The sequence below is a fragment of the Coregonus lavaretus genome (genome assembly GCF_964263955.1).
Source record: "Coregonus lavaretus genome assembly, chromosome: 23".
In the NCBI taxonomy this organism is placed as follows: Eukaryota; Metazoa; Chordata; class Actinopteri; order Salmoniformes; family Salmonidae; genus Coregonus; species Coregonus lavaretus.
The window spans coordinates 32,881,845-32,900,754 of record NC_140010.1 but is presented as its reverse complement, the minus strand read 5'-3'; the positions used below and the strand labels follow the sequence as shown (position 1 = coordinate 32,900,754).

The 18,910-nt window shown below is 41.8% G+C and overlaps 1 protein-coding gene across 2 annotated transcripts; it reads right to left on the bottom strand.

Moving 5' to 3' along the window:
• Window positions 1-255: 255 nt before the first annotated feature.
• Window positions 256-18,471, bottom strand: LOC311098606 (protein phosphatase 1L; the record flags this gene model as incomplete). 2 transcript variants are annotated; one of them, XM_084139137.1, is made up of 4 exons in its annotated part: window positions 256-1,996; window positions 3,087-3,248; window positions 6,404-6,578; window positions 18,073-18,471. In XM_084139137.1, the coding sequence occupies 4 exons, from the start codon at window positions 18,469-18,471 to the stop codon at window positions 1,644-1,646; spliced, it is 1,089 nt and encodes a 362-aa protein (XP_083995263.1). In that variant the 3' UTR covers window positions 256-1,643. The 2 variants fall into 2 exon arrangements, with proteins under 2 accessions (XP_083995263.1, XP_083995264.1); XM_084139138.1 differs by having other exon boundaries at window positions 18,142-18,471.
• Window positions 18,472-18,910: the final 439 nt, after the last annotated feature.

The following is an 18,910-nucleotide window of genomic DNA, read 5'->3' as shown; positions in this document are numbered from 1 at the left end:
CAATTGCCTCAGGCTTCACATCATCAAGGGGCCTCATGAGCTGGGCATAATTCAAACAAATTATACTAGTCATAATAATAAAACAATTTCAAAAATCTCCGCTAAGACAGTTCGCTGTTTCGTTCCCTAAATTGTGATTGGACCCAATATAAATATATTTTATGTAATTGACCGTGTTATCTGAGAGGGCAGTTGCAGCTAACTCTCTGCACATTCTCTTTCAAATTGGCAAGAATAAGGTCAACAAAAACATTTCACAAGGTAGCATTGAATTTTAATACTGACAAACTGGATTCAGCAAAGTCATACATTTTGTGTTTGGCAGAGTATATGAGTGACTTGTTGGTGAACTGTCTACAAGTGATTTTTGTTGTTACATTATTGACTTATGCATATGTAAAGGTCAACAATAAACAGCTGTATATGTTTTTTTTTGGCAATAATATAAAAACCGAAACAATAAATAAGGCAAATAAGGTACATTGTTAAATTATAAAAGGTTTGCCACATATCATTTCAAGCAAAAAAATGAACCTATGAAATACAGTAGTAATTGTAGTATTCAATACAGTAGTACAGTAGTAACACTAACACAAGGTTGGCCAACTGTTCCTGGATAACCACAGTGTGTGCAGTCTTTATTACTTAAACTATTTGAATCAGGTGTGCTGGGCTGGGCTGGAATGAAACCCTGCACACACTGCTGCTCTCTCGGAGCAAAGTTGGCCATCCTTGGTCTCTAACATGATCCTGACCCTTTTAACACATCAGTATTCACTCCAATCATATTGCGTCATATGCATATTTACTGGCAATTAGCCTTCCTGTTCCAGTTGAGTTGCACCTCCCAGTCGATTCCCATGGAGGCATCAACACCTCCGTGCTAACATCCACAGATCTTTCCCAAACATGGATAGGCTAAATAAATCACCTATACAGGTCCAGTACCATAATACAGTAACTATACATCAGCCTGGTTAAGACTGTGTTAACAAAAAAGACAATGGCTGGAGCTAGGTCAGAGTTTGATCCTGTATACGAAAATTGATTTACAGCATTTTTATGGGCTGATATGTAAGGGCTTATCATTCCACACAAAAAAAATCTACGTAAATTTGTTCCCTTTTTTTTCTTCAGGACAGTGTCAGTCCTTTGACAGTAGAATACACTGCCGTTGTTTGTTGGTAGAGAACAGTAGATCACAGTATGTAGTGCTGGTTGAGTCAGAGAGTCATCTTCTCATTGATGAAGAAGGGGTGATCTCCAGTTGTGTGTCAGTATAGATTGAATGGATGAGAAGAGTGTGTGTTCGTGCTGAATGCCAATGTGTGAGACGGATGTGTGTGTGTACGTGTGTGTGTCAGGACGATCTAGCACTCCAGCTTCAGAGTAAAGTTCATATATCAAACAAAAATGTGTATCTATACAAAAGTCATGGTCAGAAATGAAAACACATAGTTTTGAGTGTGGGTGTACATGCGTGTCAAAGAGAATGCCAGGTATCCAGGTTGCAACAGTTCCCAATCCTCCCCAGGTTGATAGCTTGCTGCACTATCAACAAGGGAGGAGAGACTATCTATAACATAACAATAATGATGACCTCATCACGACATTGTGACCTCATCGTGACCTCATCACCACCTCTACTCCCCGGCCCTGCTCCCCACAGGACCACTCTTGAACTTGACCACCATGACAGTGATGTTGTCTGGGCAGCCGCGGTAAAAGGACTGCAGCACAATGCTCTTGGCGCCGTAGTGCGGCTCGTCCAGGCGCTCGCGCACGAAGCGCACCGCCTCTTCGTTGCTGAAGGCGTCCCACAGGCCGTCCGACGCCAGGATCATAAACTCAGGCTGCAGCTTGTCCAGGTCAAAGGTCAACACATCAGGATCGGGGATGACCACGTTGAGGTTCTTCAGGGGGTAGTCACCCAGCGAGCGAGACATGGCCAGGATGCCCTGGACACGCCATGAACCGTTGAAGCTTATGAAGCCCCCTGGTGGTGAAGGAATGGAAGTGCAATGCAATTTAATTCAACTATCTGTAACTTTACTATCCCACACTGGGACATTGGTCATTCATTGGTCATTCATTGTGTACACAGAAAACAACACAGAAAAAAGTGCAGAATAAGCATAGACATTTCTGTATCCCAATAAAAGTACATAATATCTATAAATATTATATTTATCAAATCCAACTAAGGATATATTTATTAGTGCTTCCTATCATTTGTCAGAGCTAATAAGACATCACTGTTTGCAATTCCAAAGAGGGTCAACAGGTGGCGACTCAAGGCTGCAATTCTTAGTCTCTCCATTTGACACTGATTTATTCTAGTGATTCATCCTAGTGTGCCATTGTGATCTGCTGAAATGTAGGAAACATTTTATGTCGCCATGAGGATAATTATGCACTACCTGCCTCAGCCAACGAAATGTATGTGTGTTTTGTTTCTGTGCTGAACATCAAGGGCAAGTTTCCTGGACACAGTTTAAAGGCCCAAAGCAGCCGATTTTTATTAACAATATCATATCCTTTCTGGGTAACAATTAAGTACCTTCCATTAAAATTGTCAAAAATAAACAAAATTAGCAAACACTATTTCTGAAGCAAGAATTTTGCTAGGACTGTCTGGGAGTGGTCTGAGTTGGGAGGGGGAAACTAGCTGTTATTGGCAGATATGTCACCAGGCAAGCCGAAACTCCACCCATGCTAAACCGGCTGATTAGAAGGTCCTGTGTAGATTGTATTTTCAACCAGCACCTATCAGGAAATAACACTGTTCAAATTCTTTCACACTTTTACAGCATTAGTTTCATCAGCTGTTGTACAATATGAAACAAAACACAGGAAAAACTGAATTTTGACAGCACTGGACCTTTAAGCCTGGTGCTGGACTGAGAAGCATTTTCAATTGAGATTTTTCATTCGAAATGCTTTTTAGGTCCCTTCTAAAACAGCCCTGTGAAATTTAGCGTGAATTCACTCTGTAGTATTTACAGTTTAGCTAGGTTTGACGCAAACGTCTCTACAATGTCCCCATAGCGTTGTGGTGCTTTTGACCCATGCAGCGCTCTGCTCACCTGCCCTCTTGATCCTCTTGCGCTCTTTGAGCTGGTAGGGCTTGTGGTCATGTGACAGGGCCACCGCATTACCATCCTTGTCACACAGCACGCCCCGCGAGTCCCCAACGTTGGCCACCGTCAGCTCCCGGTCTGATAGCAGGGCCACCAGACATGTAGTGCCTAAGACAAGGAGAAAGAGTAGTTTATTTTATTTTATTTTAAAGGGACATTACATTCCAAAACCATAGCTAGATCTACACAACCGATGGCCTGGGACGTGGATCTATTTTGACATTAGACTACTGTGAAGTACTGAAAACATTTGACTATTTTTTTATGTAATGTCCCTTTACGTTTACTTGAATACATTTTTCAACTGTGTTTCTCATTCTCAGAATACAACATGTGTATCATAGTCTGCTAATCAACCACAATACTGAACGCCATACTGTATTTACACTGAGTGTACAAAACATTAAGAACACCTGCTCATTCCATGACACAGACTGACCACGTGAATCCAGGTGAAAGCTATGATCCCTTATTGATGTCACCTTCAATCAGTGTAGATGAAGAGGAGACAGGTTAATGAAGGATTTTTAACCCTTGAGACAATTAAGACATGGATTGTGTATGTGTGCCATTCAGAGGGTGAATGGGCCAGACACAAGATTGAAGTGCCTTTAAATGGGGTATGGTAGTAGGTGCAAGGTGCACCGCTTTGAGTGTGTCAAGAACTGCAACGCTGGTGGGTTTTTCAGTTTCCCATGTGTATCAAGAATGGTCCACCACCCAAATGACATCCAGCCAACTTGACACAACTGTGGGAAGCATTGGAGTCAACATGGGCCAGCATCCCTGTGGAACGCTTTCGACACCTTGTAGAGTCCATGCCCTGATGAATTGAGGCTGTTCCGAGGGCAAAGTGGGGTGAAACTCAGTATTAGAAAGGTGTTCTCAATGTTTTGTACACTCAGTGTTTATCACAACAATGAAACCACCCAAGTAACAGGAGTGAATGCTATTCCTGGCCCTAATAACTTATCTGACAAAGGTTTACCTTTTCATGCTGCCCATGTCCTCCTCTTCCATTGGAAATCCAGTGATTTATAAGGTACTGTTTCCATTACAGGCATCTAATCCATTTCTCAGGGCTGACAATAAATCTCTCAGGGCAACAAAGGGACTCCGTGTACAAATGTGTAAATACACTGGATTTGTATCTTGACCTTCAAAAGGTCTTCTACATGGAGACATTTCACTGCCGCCATAACAAATAATGCTACATTTGATGTATACAGCTTTTCTTCTTTACAGACCAAATCTGTAAAAAATCTAAAAAGTGCTTAACATTTATAAAAAGTGTTCCTTGTCTTTCTGTTTTCTCTAAGCAGGAAGTCTTTATGATTTTTTAAAGAGAGGGTCAATTCTGACCAGTCTTAAACTGGGTTGTGTTTAATAGGTGGAAAACAGAGTGAAACAGGGAGGTACTACCTTAACTTGTCCAATAAGAACACATATTTTAGTTTCCTACTGAACATAACTACAGTGGGGGAAAAAAGTATTTAGTCAGCCACCAATTGTGCAAGTTCTCCCACTTAAAAAGATGAGAGAGGCCTGTAATTTTCATCATAGGTACACGTCAACTATGACAGACAAATTGAGATTTTTTTTTCCAGAAAATCACATTGTAGGATTTTTAATGAATTTATTTGCAGATTATGGTGGAACATAAGTATTTGGTCACCTACAAACAAGCAAGATTTCTGGCTCTCACAGACCTGTAACTTCTTCTTTAAGAGGCTCCTCTGTCCTCCACTCGTTACCTGTATTAATGGCACCTGTTTGAACTTGTTATCAGTATAAAAGACACCTGTCCACAACCTCAAACAGTCACACTCCAAACTCCACTATGGCCAAGACCAAAGAGCTGTCAAAGGACACCAGAAACAAAATTGTAGACCTGCACCAGGCTGGGAAGACTGAATCTGCAATAGGTAAGCAGCTTGGTTTGAAGAAATCAACTGTGGGAGCAATTATTAGGACATGGAAGACATACAAGACCACTGATAATCTCCCTCGATCTGGGGCTCCACGCAAGATCTCACCCCGTGGGGTCAAAATGATCACAAGAACGGTGAGCAAAAATCCCAGAACCACACGGGGAGACCTAGTGAATGGCCTGCAGAGAGCTGGGACCAAAGTAACAAAGCCTACCATCAGTAACACACTACGCCGCCAGGGACTCAAATTCTGCAGTGCCAGACGTGTCCTCCTGCTTAAGCTAGTACATGTCCAGGCCCGTCTGAAGTTTGCTAGAGTGCATTTGGATGATCCAGAAGAGGATTGGGAGAATGTCATATGGTCAGATGAAACCAAAATAGAACTTTTTGGTAAAAACTCAACTCGTCGTGTTTGGAGGACAAAGAATGCTGAGTTGCATCCAAAGAACACCATACCTACTGTGAAGCATGGGGGTGGAAACATCATGCTTTGGGGCTGTTTTTCTGCAAAGGGACCAGGACGACTGATCCGTGTAAAGGAAAGAATGAATGGGGCCATGTATCGTGAGATTTTGAGTGAAAACCTCCTTCCATCAGCAAGGGCATTGAAGATGAAACGTGGCTGGGTCTTTCAGCATGACAATGATCCCAAACACACCGCCCGGGCAACGAAGGAGTGGCTTCGTAAGAAGCATTTCAAGGTCCTGGAGTGGCCTAGCCAGTCTCCAGATCTCAACCCCATAGAAAATCTTTGGAGGGAGTTGAAAGTCCATGTTGCCCAGCGACAGCCCCAAAACATCACTGCTCTAGAGGAGATCTGCATGGAGGAATGGGCCAAAATACCAGCAACAGTGTGTGAAAACCTTGTGAAGACTTACAGAAAACTTTTGACCTGTGTCATTGCCAACAAAGGGTATATAACAAAGTATTGAGAAACTTTTGTTATTGACCAAATACTTATTTTCCACCATAATTTGCAAATAAATTCATAAAAAATCCTACAATGTGATTTTCTGGATTTTTTTTCCTCATTTTGTCTGTCATAGTTGACGTGTACCTATGATGAAAATTACAGGCCACTCTCATCTTTTTAAGTGGGAGAACTTGCACAATTGGTGGCTGACTAAATACATTTTTTCCCCACTGTATCTGACCTACTGTCTTAACCCCTCCTCCATTGTTGCCACCTTTTTAATGTGTGACACCTGGGCTCGTATTCATAAAACGCCTCAGAGTAGGAGTCCTGATCTAGGATCAGGTTCCCCCTGTACATGTAATCTCATTCATTATGGGCAAAACTGATCTTAGATCAGCACTCCTACGGTCCTTCACCTGCTTCGTCATGATTGGCGGAGAGCTTGTCCACCATGTCTCGGTCCACAGCCAGGATGCGCTGCTCCAGGATGCTGGGGTAGGAGAGAACGCCCTCCCTCTTCTCCCTGTCATAGGACAGCAGCTGCTGCCTCAGAGACTCTGGAAGGTGGGCCTTCACGTAGTCAGCTGCTGCCTGAGCGAGAGCGGTAAGGAGAGAGAAGGGAGGATAGAGAGAGAATTTCACGTATTTGGTTGAATTTCAGTTATTTGACTGGTCCACATTTCAACGATTTGTTGATACAACGCTGTGCCGTTACATGTACAGAGGTACAGAATGTTTTTTCTTCAGCCAAATGAATCCAGATTCAACTTTGTTATGTTCAGCAGTTTAGTTTCAAAATGTCCGTTTATATCATGGTTCAATTTGAATTGAAAGTCAAAACAAGTTTATCAAACTGAAATACATTGAAATAGACTTGACCCCAAAGTACAAGTTGAAAACAGTATTTTTGTTATACAAACCAAAGGCAGACATGACACTCAAAGACACCAATGCTTTCAAGGATCTACCAGAGATATTCATAGAGGCTAGAGGAAGCCTATCCATTATTTACATTAAGACCCAGCACTTTTAGAGCATATCTAAACAAAAAGCTATACATAGTGCAGGGCCATAGAAGTTATATTTGACCAAGCACATGTTATATATACAGAGTAGAAATGGTTTCAATGTATATGGCAGTCTGTCTACACTTAATTAATGTGTTTACATACAGCACTGAGTGAATGGAGGCTATTTGTAAGATATTTTAATATGCATGCCCAAACGCACACTTGGTTGTGTTGCTAATTTCAATTAATAATGCATAGATGATCAGGAATTAATTATGTAGGGATAATCAACGAGAGGCTATGCGTTCTATGAAAAATAATGTACGACGAGGTAGGTGGGTTCCACGACGCGCTAGCATAGTGGAACTGACTTTCCACGAAGTTGCATTATTTTCCAGAGAAGGCATAGAGCCCTGAGTTGATTATCCCTTTTATACCATGGCTATAATTTAACACATTTACCGCTAGAAATGTGTTCATTTGCAATTAGAAATATGTTCAATATCCACTGAAGTAGCAAGCAAGTTTACAAGAGAGCTACAGTAGTTGCCGTGGTAACCAAACAAACAGACTTGCTAGTTTACCTAACCAACCCATCAGTCCTAGCTTGCCATTATGAAAATCGAATTCAACAATGCCAATAATGTTTTCAATTCGACTTTTGCTTTCAAAAGCAGCTCAAACAGAAAATGCAAGAATTAATAATAGCCATTGAATTCTCCCGTGCAAATATACCGTGCATTATAGGTAAATAATGCATTATAGGTAAATAATGCATGCTCTAGAATGCCCGTCAAGCCACTCAGAAACAAGTATTCAACAATGCCATAATAATTAAGAATGACTAATCAATTACCATGGGAAGTGCATGAAGGTTAACACTGGTTTCCAGTGATGATGTTAGAAAGACTCTCTGTATATTGAGATTACTGTGTATTAGAGAAAGGGGGATACCTAGTTAGTGGTAGAACTGAATGCATAAAACTGAAATGTGTCTTCCGCATTTAACCCAACCCCTCTGAATCAGAGAGGTGCCGGGGGCTGCCATAATCGACATCATCAGCCCCGGGGAACTGCCATGCTCAGGGGAAGAACGACAGATTTGTACCATGTCAGCTCGTGGATTCGATCCAGCAACCTGCTGGTTACTGTTCCAACGCTCCATCCCGCCAGGCTACCTTACTCGGATAAGCACAGTGAATCTTCTTAGTTTCATTACAAGTAAAAATGTGATATTAGTTGGATTTAAATTAAGAGGATCGTTTTCAGTATCTTAGTGGTTCTTTTTTGTCTGAGAGGTGAAAGAGAAAATGCAGAAGGATGGTTGAACAGGTGTTCTATGCTTAATTATTCAACAACCTCTCTTCATCTCCATTTCTCCCTCCTTCCTGCTCTCTTTTTCAGGCCCTTTCCTTATTTTCCCTGCTCCCTACTTTCTCCTCAGATCATGTTCACCATACTGAATATTAATTCAGAAATATTTCAGTATAGAAACGTTCAAAACTCTCTCAAACTTGAGACTTCAACACTCATGTCATTTGCATATTCGTTACACTTTGCAATCAACAGTTGTTGTGTTTTCATCAGTCCTGTAATCAAGGCATCCAATTAACCGAGGCATATGAGATATTAACGAACCAACTAATTTCACCCATGGTGATAATTATAGGAGCAGATTCATTTGAGAGAGAAAAGGAGATGATGAAGGGAAATGGTATAAATAAATGATCAAAACAACTCTTCATTAGTCCCTAGTCTCTCTCTCTCTCTCTCTCTCTCTCTCTCTCTCTCAATGAGTGTACACAGGGAGCCTTGAATAGTGAACAGTGAATGTAGTTACTCATCCAAGAGCCCAAATGACTGAGCCATGTAAAAGTCAGTGCAGTCTTCATGGCTGTAGACTCAACTTTATTTGGTAGAAAACCTTTCAGAGAGAAGTTCCCCTTAAACTCAACTGTCAGTTTGAATCAAATTAAAATGAAGAATATTAGCTTGTAATGGCCTTGTCGTTAGAGTGTCTGGCCTGAGATTGGAAAGTTGAGAGTTTGAACTCCGGCCAAGTCATTCCAAAGACAAAAAATGGGACCCAATGTGTCTCTGCTTGGCACTCATCATTAAGGAGATAGATTGGAGGTAAGGCCCTGTGATAGACTAGCGTCCTGTCCAGTGGGTGTGCTTGTACATCAAGCTGTCTCACGCTAGAGAGATAGGCTACTTTACTGGCCTTTTACCTTTTGGCCAAAATAAGGACTGCTAAAAGATTGAAAAAAGATAGAGAGTTGAGAATATGCAACATATTTGCAGTTTAAGGATACACTGCTCAGTTAGAAACAAGCTGTTCTGTACACAGATATTTGTTTTGGAGACATTTCACTCCATTTGTTACTGGGGGACAAGCAAACATTCATATTTACCAACTTGCAGAAAATTATTTGGAAAAAAGCCCTTGAACATGTGCCCACACATACAGTATACCACCAACACCTCCTGCGACTGGAGTGGAAGATTTTTCTTCATTCCTGAGACTTGGGTAACTTAAGGTTCATACTGAAAAGGTGAACATTTAGCCATCTGAGTCTGTTGGGTTTGGTGCATACAAACAAACACATGCTCTCTCAAACTAACACACCTCCTCTGTTAGTCAAGGACTCCAGTCACTCAAGTCATAGACTGTTCTCTCTGCTACCGCACAGCAAGCGGTACCGGAGCGCCAAGTCTAGGTCCTAAAGGCTCCTTAACAGCTTCTACCCCCAAGCCATAAGACCGCTGAACAATTAATCAAATGGCCACCCAGACTATTTACATTGACCCCCCCCCCCCCCCCCCCTTTGTTTTTACACTGCTGCTACTCGCTGTTTGTTATAAATTGATTTGCATTTTAATGAGGGAAATAAGTATTTGACCCCATCTCAATCAGAAAGATTTCTGGCTCCCAGGTGTCTTTTATACAGGTAACGAGCTGAGATTAGGAGCACACTCTTAAAGGGAATGCTCCTAATCTCAGTTTGTTACCTGTATAAAAGACACCTGTCCACAGAAGCAATCAATCAATCAGATTCCAAACTCTCCAGCATGGCCAAGACCAAAGAGCTCTCCAAGGATGTCAGGGACAAGATTGTAGACCTACACAAGGCTGGAATGGGCTACAAGACCATCGCCAAGCAGCTTGGTGAGAAGGTGACAACAGTTGGTGCGATTATTCGCAAATGGAAGAAACACAAAATAACTGTCAATCTCCCTCGGCCTGGGGCTCCATGCAAGATCTCACCTCGTGGAGTTGCAATGATCATGAGAACGGTGAGGAATCAGCCCAGAACTACACGGGAGGATCTTGTCAATGATCTCAAGGCAGCTGGGACCATAGTCACCAAGAAAACAATTGGTAACACACTACGCCGTGAAGGACTGAAATCCTGCAGCGCCCGCAAGGTCCCCCTGCTCAAGAAAGCACATATACAGGCCTGTCTGAAGTTTGCCAATGAACATCTGAATGATTCAGAGGAGAACTGGGTGAAAGTGTTGTGGTAAGATGAGACCAAAATCGAGCTCTTTGGCATCAACTCAACTCACCGTGTTTGGAGGAGGAGGAATGCTGCCTATGACCCCAAGAACACCATCCCCACCGTCAAACATGGAGGTGGAAACATTATGCTTTGGGGGTGTTTTTCTGCTAAGGGGACAGGACAACTTCACCGCATCAATGGGACGATGGACGGGGCCATGTACCGTCAAATCTTGGGTGAGAACCTCCTTCCCTCAGCCAGGGCATTGAAAATGGGTCATGGATGGGTATTCCAGCATGACAATGACCCAAAACACACAGCCAAGGCAACAAAGGAGTGGCTCAAGAAGAAGCACATTACCTTCCTGGAGTGGCTTATCCAGTATCCAGACCTTAATCCCATAGAAAATCTGTGGAGGGAGCTGAAGGTTCGAGTTGCCAAACGTCAGCCTTGAAACCTTAATGACTTGGAGAAGATCTGCAAAGAGGAGTGGGACAAAATCCCTCCTGAGATGTGTGCAAACCTGGTGGCCAACTACAAGAAACGTCTGACCTCTGTGATTGCCAACAAGGGTTTTGCCACCAAGTACTGAGTCATGTTTTGCAGAGGGGTCAAATACTTATTTCCCTCATTAAAATGCAAATCAATTTATAACATTTTTGAATTGCGTTTTTTTGGATTTTGTTGTTGTTATTCTGTCTCTCACTGTTCAAATAAACCTACCATTAAAATTATAGACTGATCATGTCTTTGTCAGTGGGCAAACGTACAAAATCAGCAGGGGATCAAATACTTTTTTCCCGCACTGTAGTTCAGCGTGGCGTCTTCCATGTTCCCACATAACTGTCTCTAGTAAACCAAACCCAGCCCAGGCAAGGAAGTTGGAGTCTGTACATTGACATACTGATGCAAATAAATTAACATGGTGTGTATAAAATGAACCACGTTGTCTACTTTTAAACGCATCAGAGGAACATGACCATCTTCGGTTGATGAAAAAAGTATTCATTTATTGGGACCGATTTAACATTTGCAGTTCTGGAATTTGTTATGTGTTAAGTGTGTGTGTGTGTGTGTGTGTGTGTGTGTGTAAGTGGGCTCTGATTTGTGTGTTTCTGGCCAAACTTCCACTGAGAATAAGGTCAAAGTAACCCAGCCTGCAGAGTAATAGCTCATGCATGTCACTCTGTCACCATGACCACAGGAAACACACACACACACACACACACACACACAGCACCCCCCACTCAGTCTTCCTCCAGCCTTCACTATACAACAGGACTGCCCAACCCTGTTCCTGGAGAGCTACCGTCCTGTAGGTTTTTGCTCCAACCCTAATCTAGCACACCTGATTCTAATAATTAGCAGGTTGATAAGATGAATCAGGTTAGTAACATCTGGGGTTGGAGTGAAAACCTACAGGAGGGTAGCTCTCCAGGAACAGGGTTGGGCAACCCTGCTATACAACAACAACCCTATTCAAAGCCTTAAGGCCAAGGCCTTATCTTAACAGGATCGTGTCAACCTCTTTAGATAAGGAACAGCATGATTGACATAGTACTACTAATGGTTGAAAGTCGATGTAGGTTTAACTGGCTTTGGTTTTCAGTGTACATATAAGACTGGTAATACAACACTAAAATAACTGGTTTTTTTATTGACTTTTTTAATCGTTAGAAAGAGCCAATAGCCTAGAGAACACAGTAAAATCAGCCTAAAGATGAGGCATATCATGTTGAAATGACAACAGTTTGTGGACTAAATGATTAGGTTACAGGAGATGAGCATTACCAAAATATAGAGGGTTAATGACTACCACATGAATCTGTAATTTTATCCATCTCAAAATGGCATACTTGAATACCTCTCTTCTGTAGTCAATATAAGGTCTAATTTCGGTCTCATCTTACAATATATGCATGGTGGACAAACTCCTCAGAAGTCAATGGCCTTCTTTTCATCAACATAAATATTTGAGTATTTTCATTTGTGAAGATAGACACAGTCGCCATACTTAATGAGTAAACTAAAGTGGCATTTGTGACTTCTAAAATGCAAGTGTAATAGTGTGTAATAGTGTGTAATAGCTTTGTAATAGTGTGTAATAGTGTGTAATAGTGTGTAATAATGTATTAGCTTTGTAATAGTGTGTAATAGTGTAATAGCTTTGTAATAGTGTGTAATAGTGTGTAATAGTGTGTAATAGTGTCTGTGAGAAAAAGGATCCTGGCTCCAGGCTCACTGAGGACACTGGAGTGGCAGATGGCTCACCAGACATGTGGTCTGTAGACTACTTTGGGAATTCACTGACCCCTTGACAGCAAAAGGGGGAAAAAGGTTCACACCCATGTGTGTGACACACAAAGCCTCAAGACTGGCTCTTTGTGTGTATATGCAATTCAATTCCCATGTATATGTGCTGATGACATCACAAGAAAAACAAAAGTAGCACAAAGGGGGTGATTCTAGTTTCATCAAAAGATAGTGGTAGGCTGCACACACAGGGCCTACTAAATAGTGGATAGGCCAGTGGAAACTGTGTGACAAATTGCATTGCAGAGGATTCAGATGCTGCCTAATCAACTTCACTCTTATTCTGGTCATGGTTTGGATGTCCCCAGACTGTGTGACTTTCACAATGCTCTGTTTGAGTGATAGTTTTATGTATCCTGAAAGCTGGGGTGTGAACATGTTTTGTTTGGACTTACCTCTCTCACTCCAAATACAATGAGGATGCTGTAGTGACCATAGATATCTATTTTATTTCACCTTTATTTTATCAGGGAGTCATACTGAGACCAAGGTCTATTTTACAGATGAGCCCTGAATTACATAAATTACAGAAAATACACTGAGCAATATAAATACAAAATGCAAGTAAAAAAAAAAACATGGTCATAAAAAACAAAACCATTCAGCAGTAATAAGATCCTCAGTCAGCTTTCTGAATTACCCTAGAGGCATCTAAACATCAAATGTAGAAGATGTGAAGATTGCTCCACAAATAAGGTGCAAGAAAACTAAAAACTGATTTACCTAACTCGGTAGAGACCAAAGGAATTTCAAGAGATAACCATCCCTGAGACCGGGTGTGGTAACTCGTATGTCTAAAGTTTAGTAAAAATGTTAGGTACAGTGGGACTTTTTGTAAAGGGATTTATAAATGAAAACATAGCAATGTATCAACCTACGTGACATCAAAGAGGGCCAACCAACTTTCTGGTGGAGAATGCAGTGATGACTACTAAAATTGTCGCCCGTAATAATAAAGCGCAGTGCGCTATGATAAACTGCGTCTAACGGCTTTAATGAAGTGGCAGCTGTGTTCATATACAGTGGCTTGCAAAAGTATTCACCCCCCTTGGCATTTCTCCTATTTTGTTGCCTTACAACCTGGAATTAAAATAGCTTTTTGGGGGTTTGTACCATTTGATTTACACAACATGCCTACCACTTTGAAGATGCAAAATATTTTTGGGTGTGAAACAAACAACAAATAAGACAAAAAAAACAGAAAACTTGAGCGTGCATAACTATTCACCCCCCCAAAGTCAATACTTTGTAGATCCACCTTTTGCAGCAATTAAAGCTGCAAGTATTTTGGGGTATGTCTCTATAAGCTTGGCACATCTAGCCACTGGGATTTTTGCCCATTCTTCAAGGCAAAACTGCTCCAACTCCTTTAAGTTGGATGGGTTCCGCTGGTGTACAGCAATCTTTAAGTCATACCACAGATTCTCAATTGGATTGAGGTCTGGGCTTTGACTAGGCCATTCCAAGACATTTAAATGTTTCCCCTTAAACCACTCAAGTGTTGTGTTAGCAGTATGCTTAGGGTCATTGTCCTGCTGGAAGGTGAACCTCCGTCCTAGTCTCAAATCTCTGGAAGACTGAAACAGGTTTCCCTCAAGAATTTCCCTGTATTTCTGATATTTTTTTATAACCCAACCTTGATCTGTACTTCTCCACAACTTTGTCCCTGACCTGTTTGGAGAGCTCCTTGGTCTTCATGGTGCCGCTTGCTTGGTGGTGCCCCTTGCTTAGTGGTGTTGCAGACTCTGGGGCCTTTCAGAACAGGTGTATATATACTGAGATCATGTGACAGATCATGTGACACTTAGATTGCACACAGGTGGACTTTATTTAACTAATTATGTGACTTATGAAGGTAATTGGTTGCACCAGATCTGATTTAGGGGCTTCATAGCAAAGGGGGTGAATACATATGCACGCACCACTTTTCCGTTATTAATTTTTTTGAATTTTTTGAAACAAGTTATTTTTTTCATTTCACTTCACCAATTTGGACTATTTTGTGTATGTCCATTACATGAAATCCAAATAAAAATCCATTCAAATGACAGGTTGTAATGCAACAAAATAGGAAAAAAGCCAAGGGGGATGAATACTTTTGCAAGGCACTGTAGATGATGTCGCCATAGTCTAGGACCGATAGGAACATCGACTGAATAATCTGCTTTCTGCTATTTAGCGAAAGGCAGGACCTATTTATATAGAAAAGTAAAAATTGTATTCTCAGCTTCTTAACTACACTATACAGTATCTACAAAAGTATGTGGACATCAAATTAGTGGATTTGTCTATTTCAGCCACACCCGTTGCTGACAGGTGTATAAAATCAAGCACACAGCCATGCAATCTCCATAGACAAACATTGGCAGAAAAATGGCCTTACTGAAGAGCTCAGTGACTTTCAACATGCCACCGTCATAGGATGCCACCCTTCCAACAAGTCAGTTCATCAGATTTCTGCCCTGGTAGAGCTGCCCCGATCAACTGTAAGTGCTATTGTGAAGTGGAAACATCTAGGAGCAACAACGGCTTAGCCGCGAAGTGGTAGGCCACACAAGCTCACAGAACGTGACCGCTGAGTGCTGAAGCGCGTAAAAATCGCCTGTCCTCGGTTGCGACACTCACTACCGAGTTCCAAACTGCCTCTGGAAGCAACGTCAGCACAATAACTGTTCGTTCTGACGGACAAATCTGGGTTTGGTGGATGCCAGGAGAACGCTACCTGCCCGAATGCATACTGCCAACTGTAAAGTTTGGTGGAGGAGGAATAATGGTCTGGGGCTGTTTTTCATGGTTCGGGCTAGGCCCCTTCGTTCCAGTGAAGGGAAATCTTAACGCTTCAGCATACAATGACATTCTAGACGATTCTGTACTTCCAACTTTGTAGCAACAGTTTGGGGAAGGCCTTTTCCTGTTGTAGCATGACAATGCCCCCGTGCACAAAGCAAGGTTCATACAGAAATGGTTTGTCGAGATCGGTGTGGAAGAACTTGACTGGCCTGCACAGAGCCCTGCCCTCAACCCCATCGAATACCTTTGGGATGAATTGGAACGCCGGCTGCGAGCCAGGCCCAACATCAGTGCCTGACCTCACTAATGCTCTTGTGGCTGAATGGAAGCAAGCCCCGCAGCAATGTTCCAACATCTAGTGGAAAGCCTTCCCAGAAGAGTGGAGGCTGTTATAGCAGCAAAGGGGGGACCAACTCCATATTAATGCCCATGATTTTGGAATACTGATGTTCGACGACAGGTGTCCACATACTTTTTGTCATGTAGTGTAACTCATCAATATGCTTTTTAAAAGAGCTTTTCATCTATCCAGATGCCCAGATATTTGTTAGCAGGGACACGATCAATATGGACTCCATCCAAAGTACATATGCTTAAATAATCTGAGTTATTTTATGCGCTATAGAGAACAACAGATACTTAGTTTTACCTGTATTCAATACCAATTTCAGGTCAATAAAGTTTTTCTGTAATACAATGAAGGCAGACTGTAGTTCAGATACCGATGGGGCAATAGCATATACAACAGTACCATCGGCATACAAGTGCAGGTGACAATTTTTTACAGACAAGTCGATATTGTTAATGTAAACAGTAAAAAGTACAGGACCCAGAATTGACCCCTGCGGGACACCTTTCGTAATGTCCAGGAAACACAAATTAACACCATCAGTAGATACACATTTAGTTATATCTGTCAAGTAATTTTTTAACCAGTTACATGCAGCCTGGTCTAGGCCAATTGAGGAGAGCCTCTGAATTAGCAGTGTTATCAACAGTATTGAAAGCCTTTGACAGGTCAATGAAGAGGGCAGCAAAATGTTGCCTTTTATCCATACAGTTAACCACATCATTTATAACTAGTAATGCAGCAGAGATAGTACTATGACCTGGTCTAAAACCCGACTTAGAATACATTTCAAAGATAAGAAAGATCTTAGCTGAGAATTATTCAAGGATTCTAATATTTTAGCTAGGCAAGAAAGTTAAGAAATAGGGAGATAATTATTTAGGTCACAAGGGTCACCACCTTTGTGAAGGGGGAGTACATGGGGTGCCTTCCAAACCTTGGGGATAGTACCAGATATAATCATCAAGTTAAAAATATGGGTTAATGATTCAGCAATCAGGGGGGCAGAGAGCTGCAGCAAAAATGGATCAAGCATATCAGCCCCGTGGATTTTTTTTTACATCAATCTTAAGCAAGGCATCTAGCACATCACAGATAGTAAATTGTTGAAATGAAAACAAAGATTCACTAGAAGTTGGCAGGTTAACCGTTGAATCAGCTAGAGGCTGGCAGAGGGAAGAGCAGTTGATTGACTGACCAGGGTCAATTAAACCACAGTTTCTCTCAAATAAAAAGCCTGCAGAGATAAAATGATGATTAAAAGCATCACTTATCCCCTTCTTCTCAGTTATGATACCAGAGTCAGACAGAACTTGCTTAGGCAGGGAAGAAGAGGAATGTGTACACTTCAGTGTATTTACTGTTTTCCAAAATTTTGAAAGATCACCAGCAGAGTCAAAGATAGAGCTTAAAAAGTAGCTTGGTTTTGCTTTCTTAATTGAGACAGTACATATGTTTTTCAATTGTCTGAAAGATTGCCAGTCCACTACAGAGATAGTTTTCCTTGACTTGGCCCAGGGCTGATTTCTCATTTGAATGAGCTCAGATCGCTCAGAAGAAAACCAAGGATTAGATCTATATTTCTCTCTGTTTAAAAGGGGTGTGTTTATCTGCCAAATGAATAAATATGGAGGATACCTTTTCTAGAGCCAACCTAGGGCCAGGAATACAGGAGAAAGTGGCTAAATCAGAGTAGAACATGTCATGTCTACTTCACCCTTGAGGGGAAAACGTTTTAACATTTGTTTTCTTAATTAAATGATGAGTATTTATCGGTTTCTTATCTCTAATACATACTATGGGACAATGACCACTGAGATCATGTGCAAATAACGTTACTCCACTAGACAAATATTTATGGTAGTTATTAGTAATAATTAAATAAATCAATGAGGAGTTAACAGGGTTTTTCACATTTAGCCATGTTGGTTTTGAGATCCATTGAGTCAGATTAAAATCAATAAACATACTCTTAAATTGATTTGAGGCCGGGGATATCCAATCCAGATTCAAATCCCCTAAAATGACCAACTCCGAGGAAGATTATGCTAATGATTGCTGACCGTTCAGGCCTATTTTAGGCTGTGTTTTTGAAAGGCACCCACACCTTTGATACCTACCTCACCACCGTGACCGTCAAATATCCCGAATATAGACGGATGACTCTTGTTGGTGATGTCGGTGAGCACCTCGAAGCGGTCCTCCATGTGGTCCCGCCGCCCCTGAATGGAGTACACTGCTACATTGTTATTTTTGAACTCCCAGGTTTTGGAGAACTCCGCGTCTAGGACGTTCAGGCCCCCCAACCTGTCGTTCTGCATTATCTCCGCCACTTTCCCCTTCACCATCTTCACGGCATCCCGGCTAGACTTGACTATGGTCTTCACCTCGTCCGTGTGGAAGAAGTAACTCCATAAGGCCAAGCTAATGCATAGCAGAAACAATGTCTCTGGCCTCAGGAGGAAATAACGCATGATCCGACCCAAAAGAGACAACAGCGTCATTGTGTCTCCTATCATCACACGCAAGAAAACTGCTGACTGTCGCTCCCCTCGTGCAATTCACTCCATTATATCCGTTCAAGGGAACAATAAAAACGTACACCATCAAAATGTCTGATGTCAGATGTCAGAACTGCTATAAATATATCAAATTGGATTTAAATGGTCAATGTATTCCCAGGATTTACTCAGCCGAATGTAGCCACACTGAAGTGAAGAGCGAAGGACGAACGTGGGCACAGTCATTGGTTAGGCCCGCTGTCTTGAAATATACAAGCGAGACTGTCCTCCTGGCTCTCGGAAGGACAGCTGCAGCAAGAATATCTGCCGACAAACCCGTTATGAAGCCGCTGTCGTCTGTAGCCCATTGCAGGCTTCGCGAATAACGGGCGAAGACCCACCGGAATGTGAGGAGTTGTCACCGGGGGAGAAGTAGGGGTTTGGTGGCCTCTTTTTG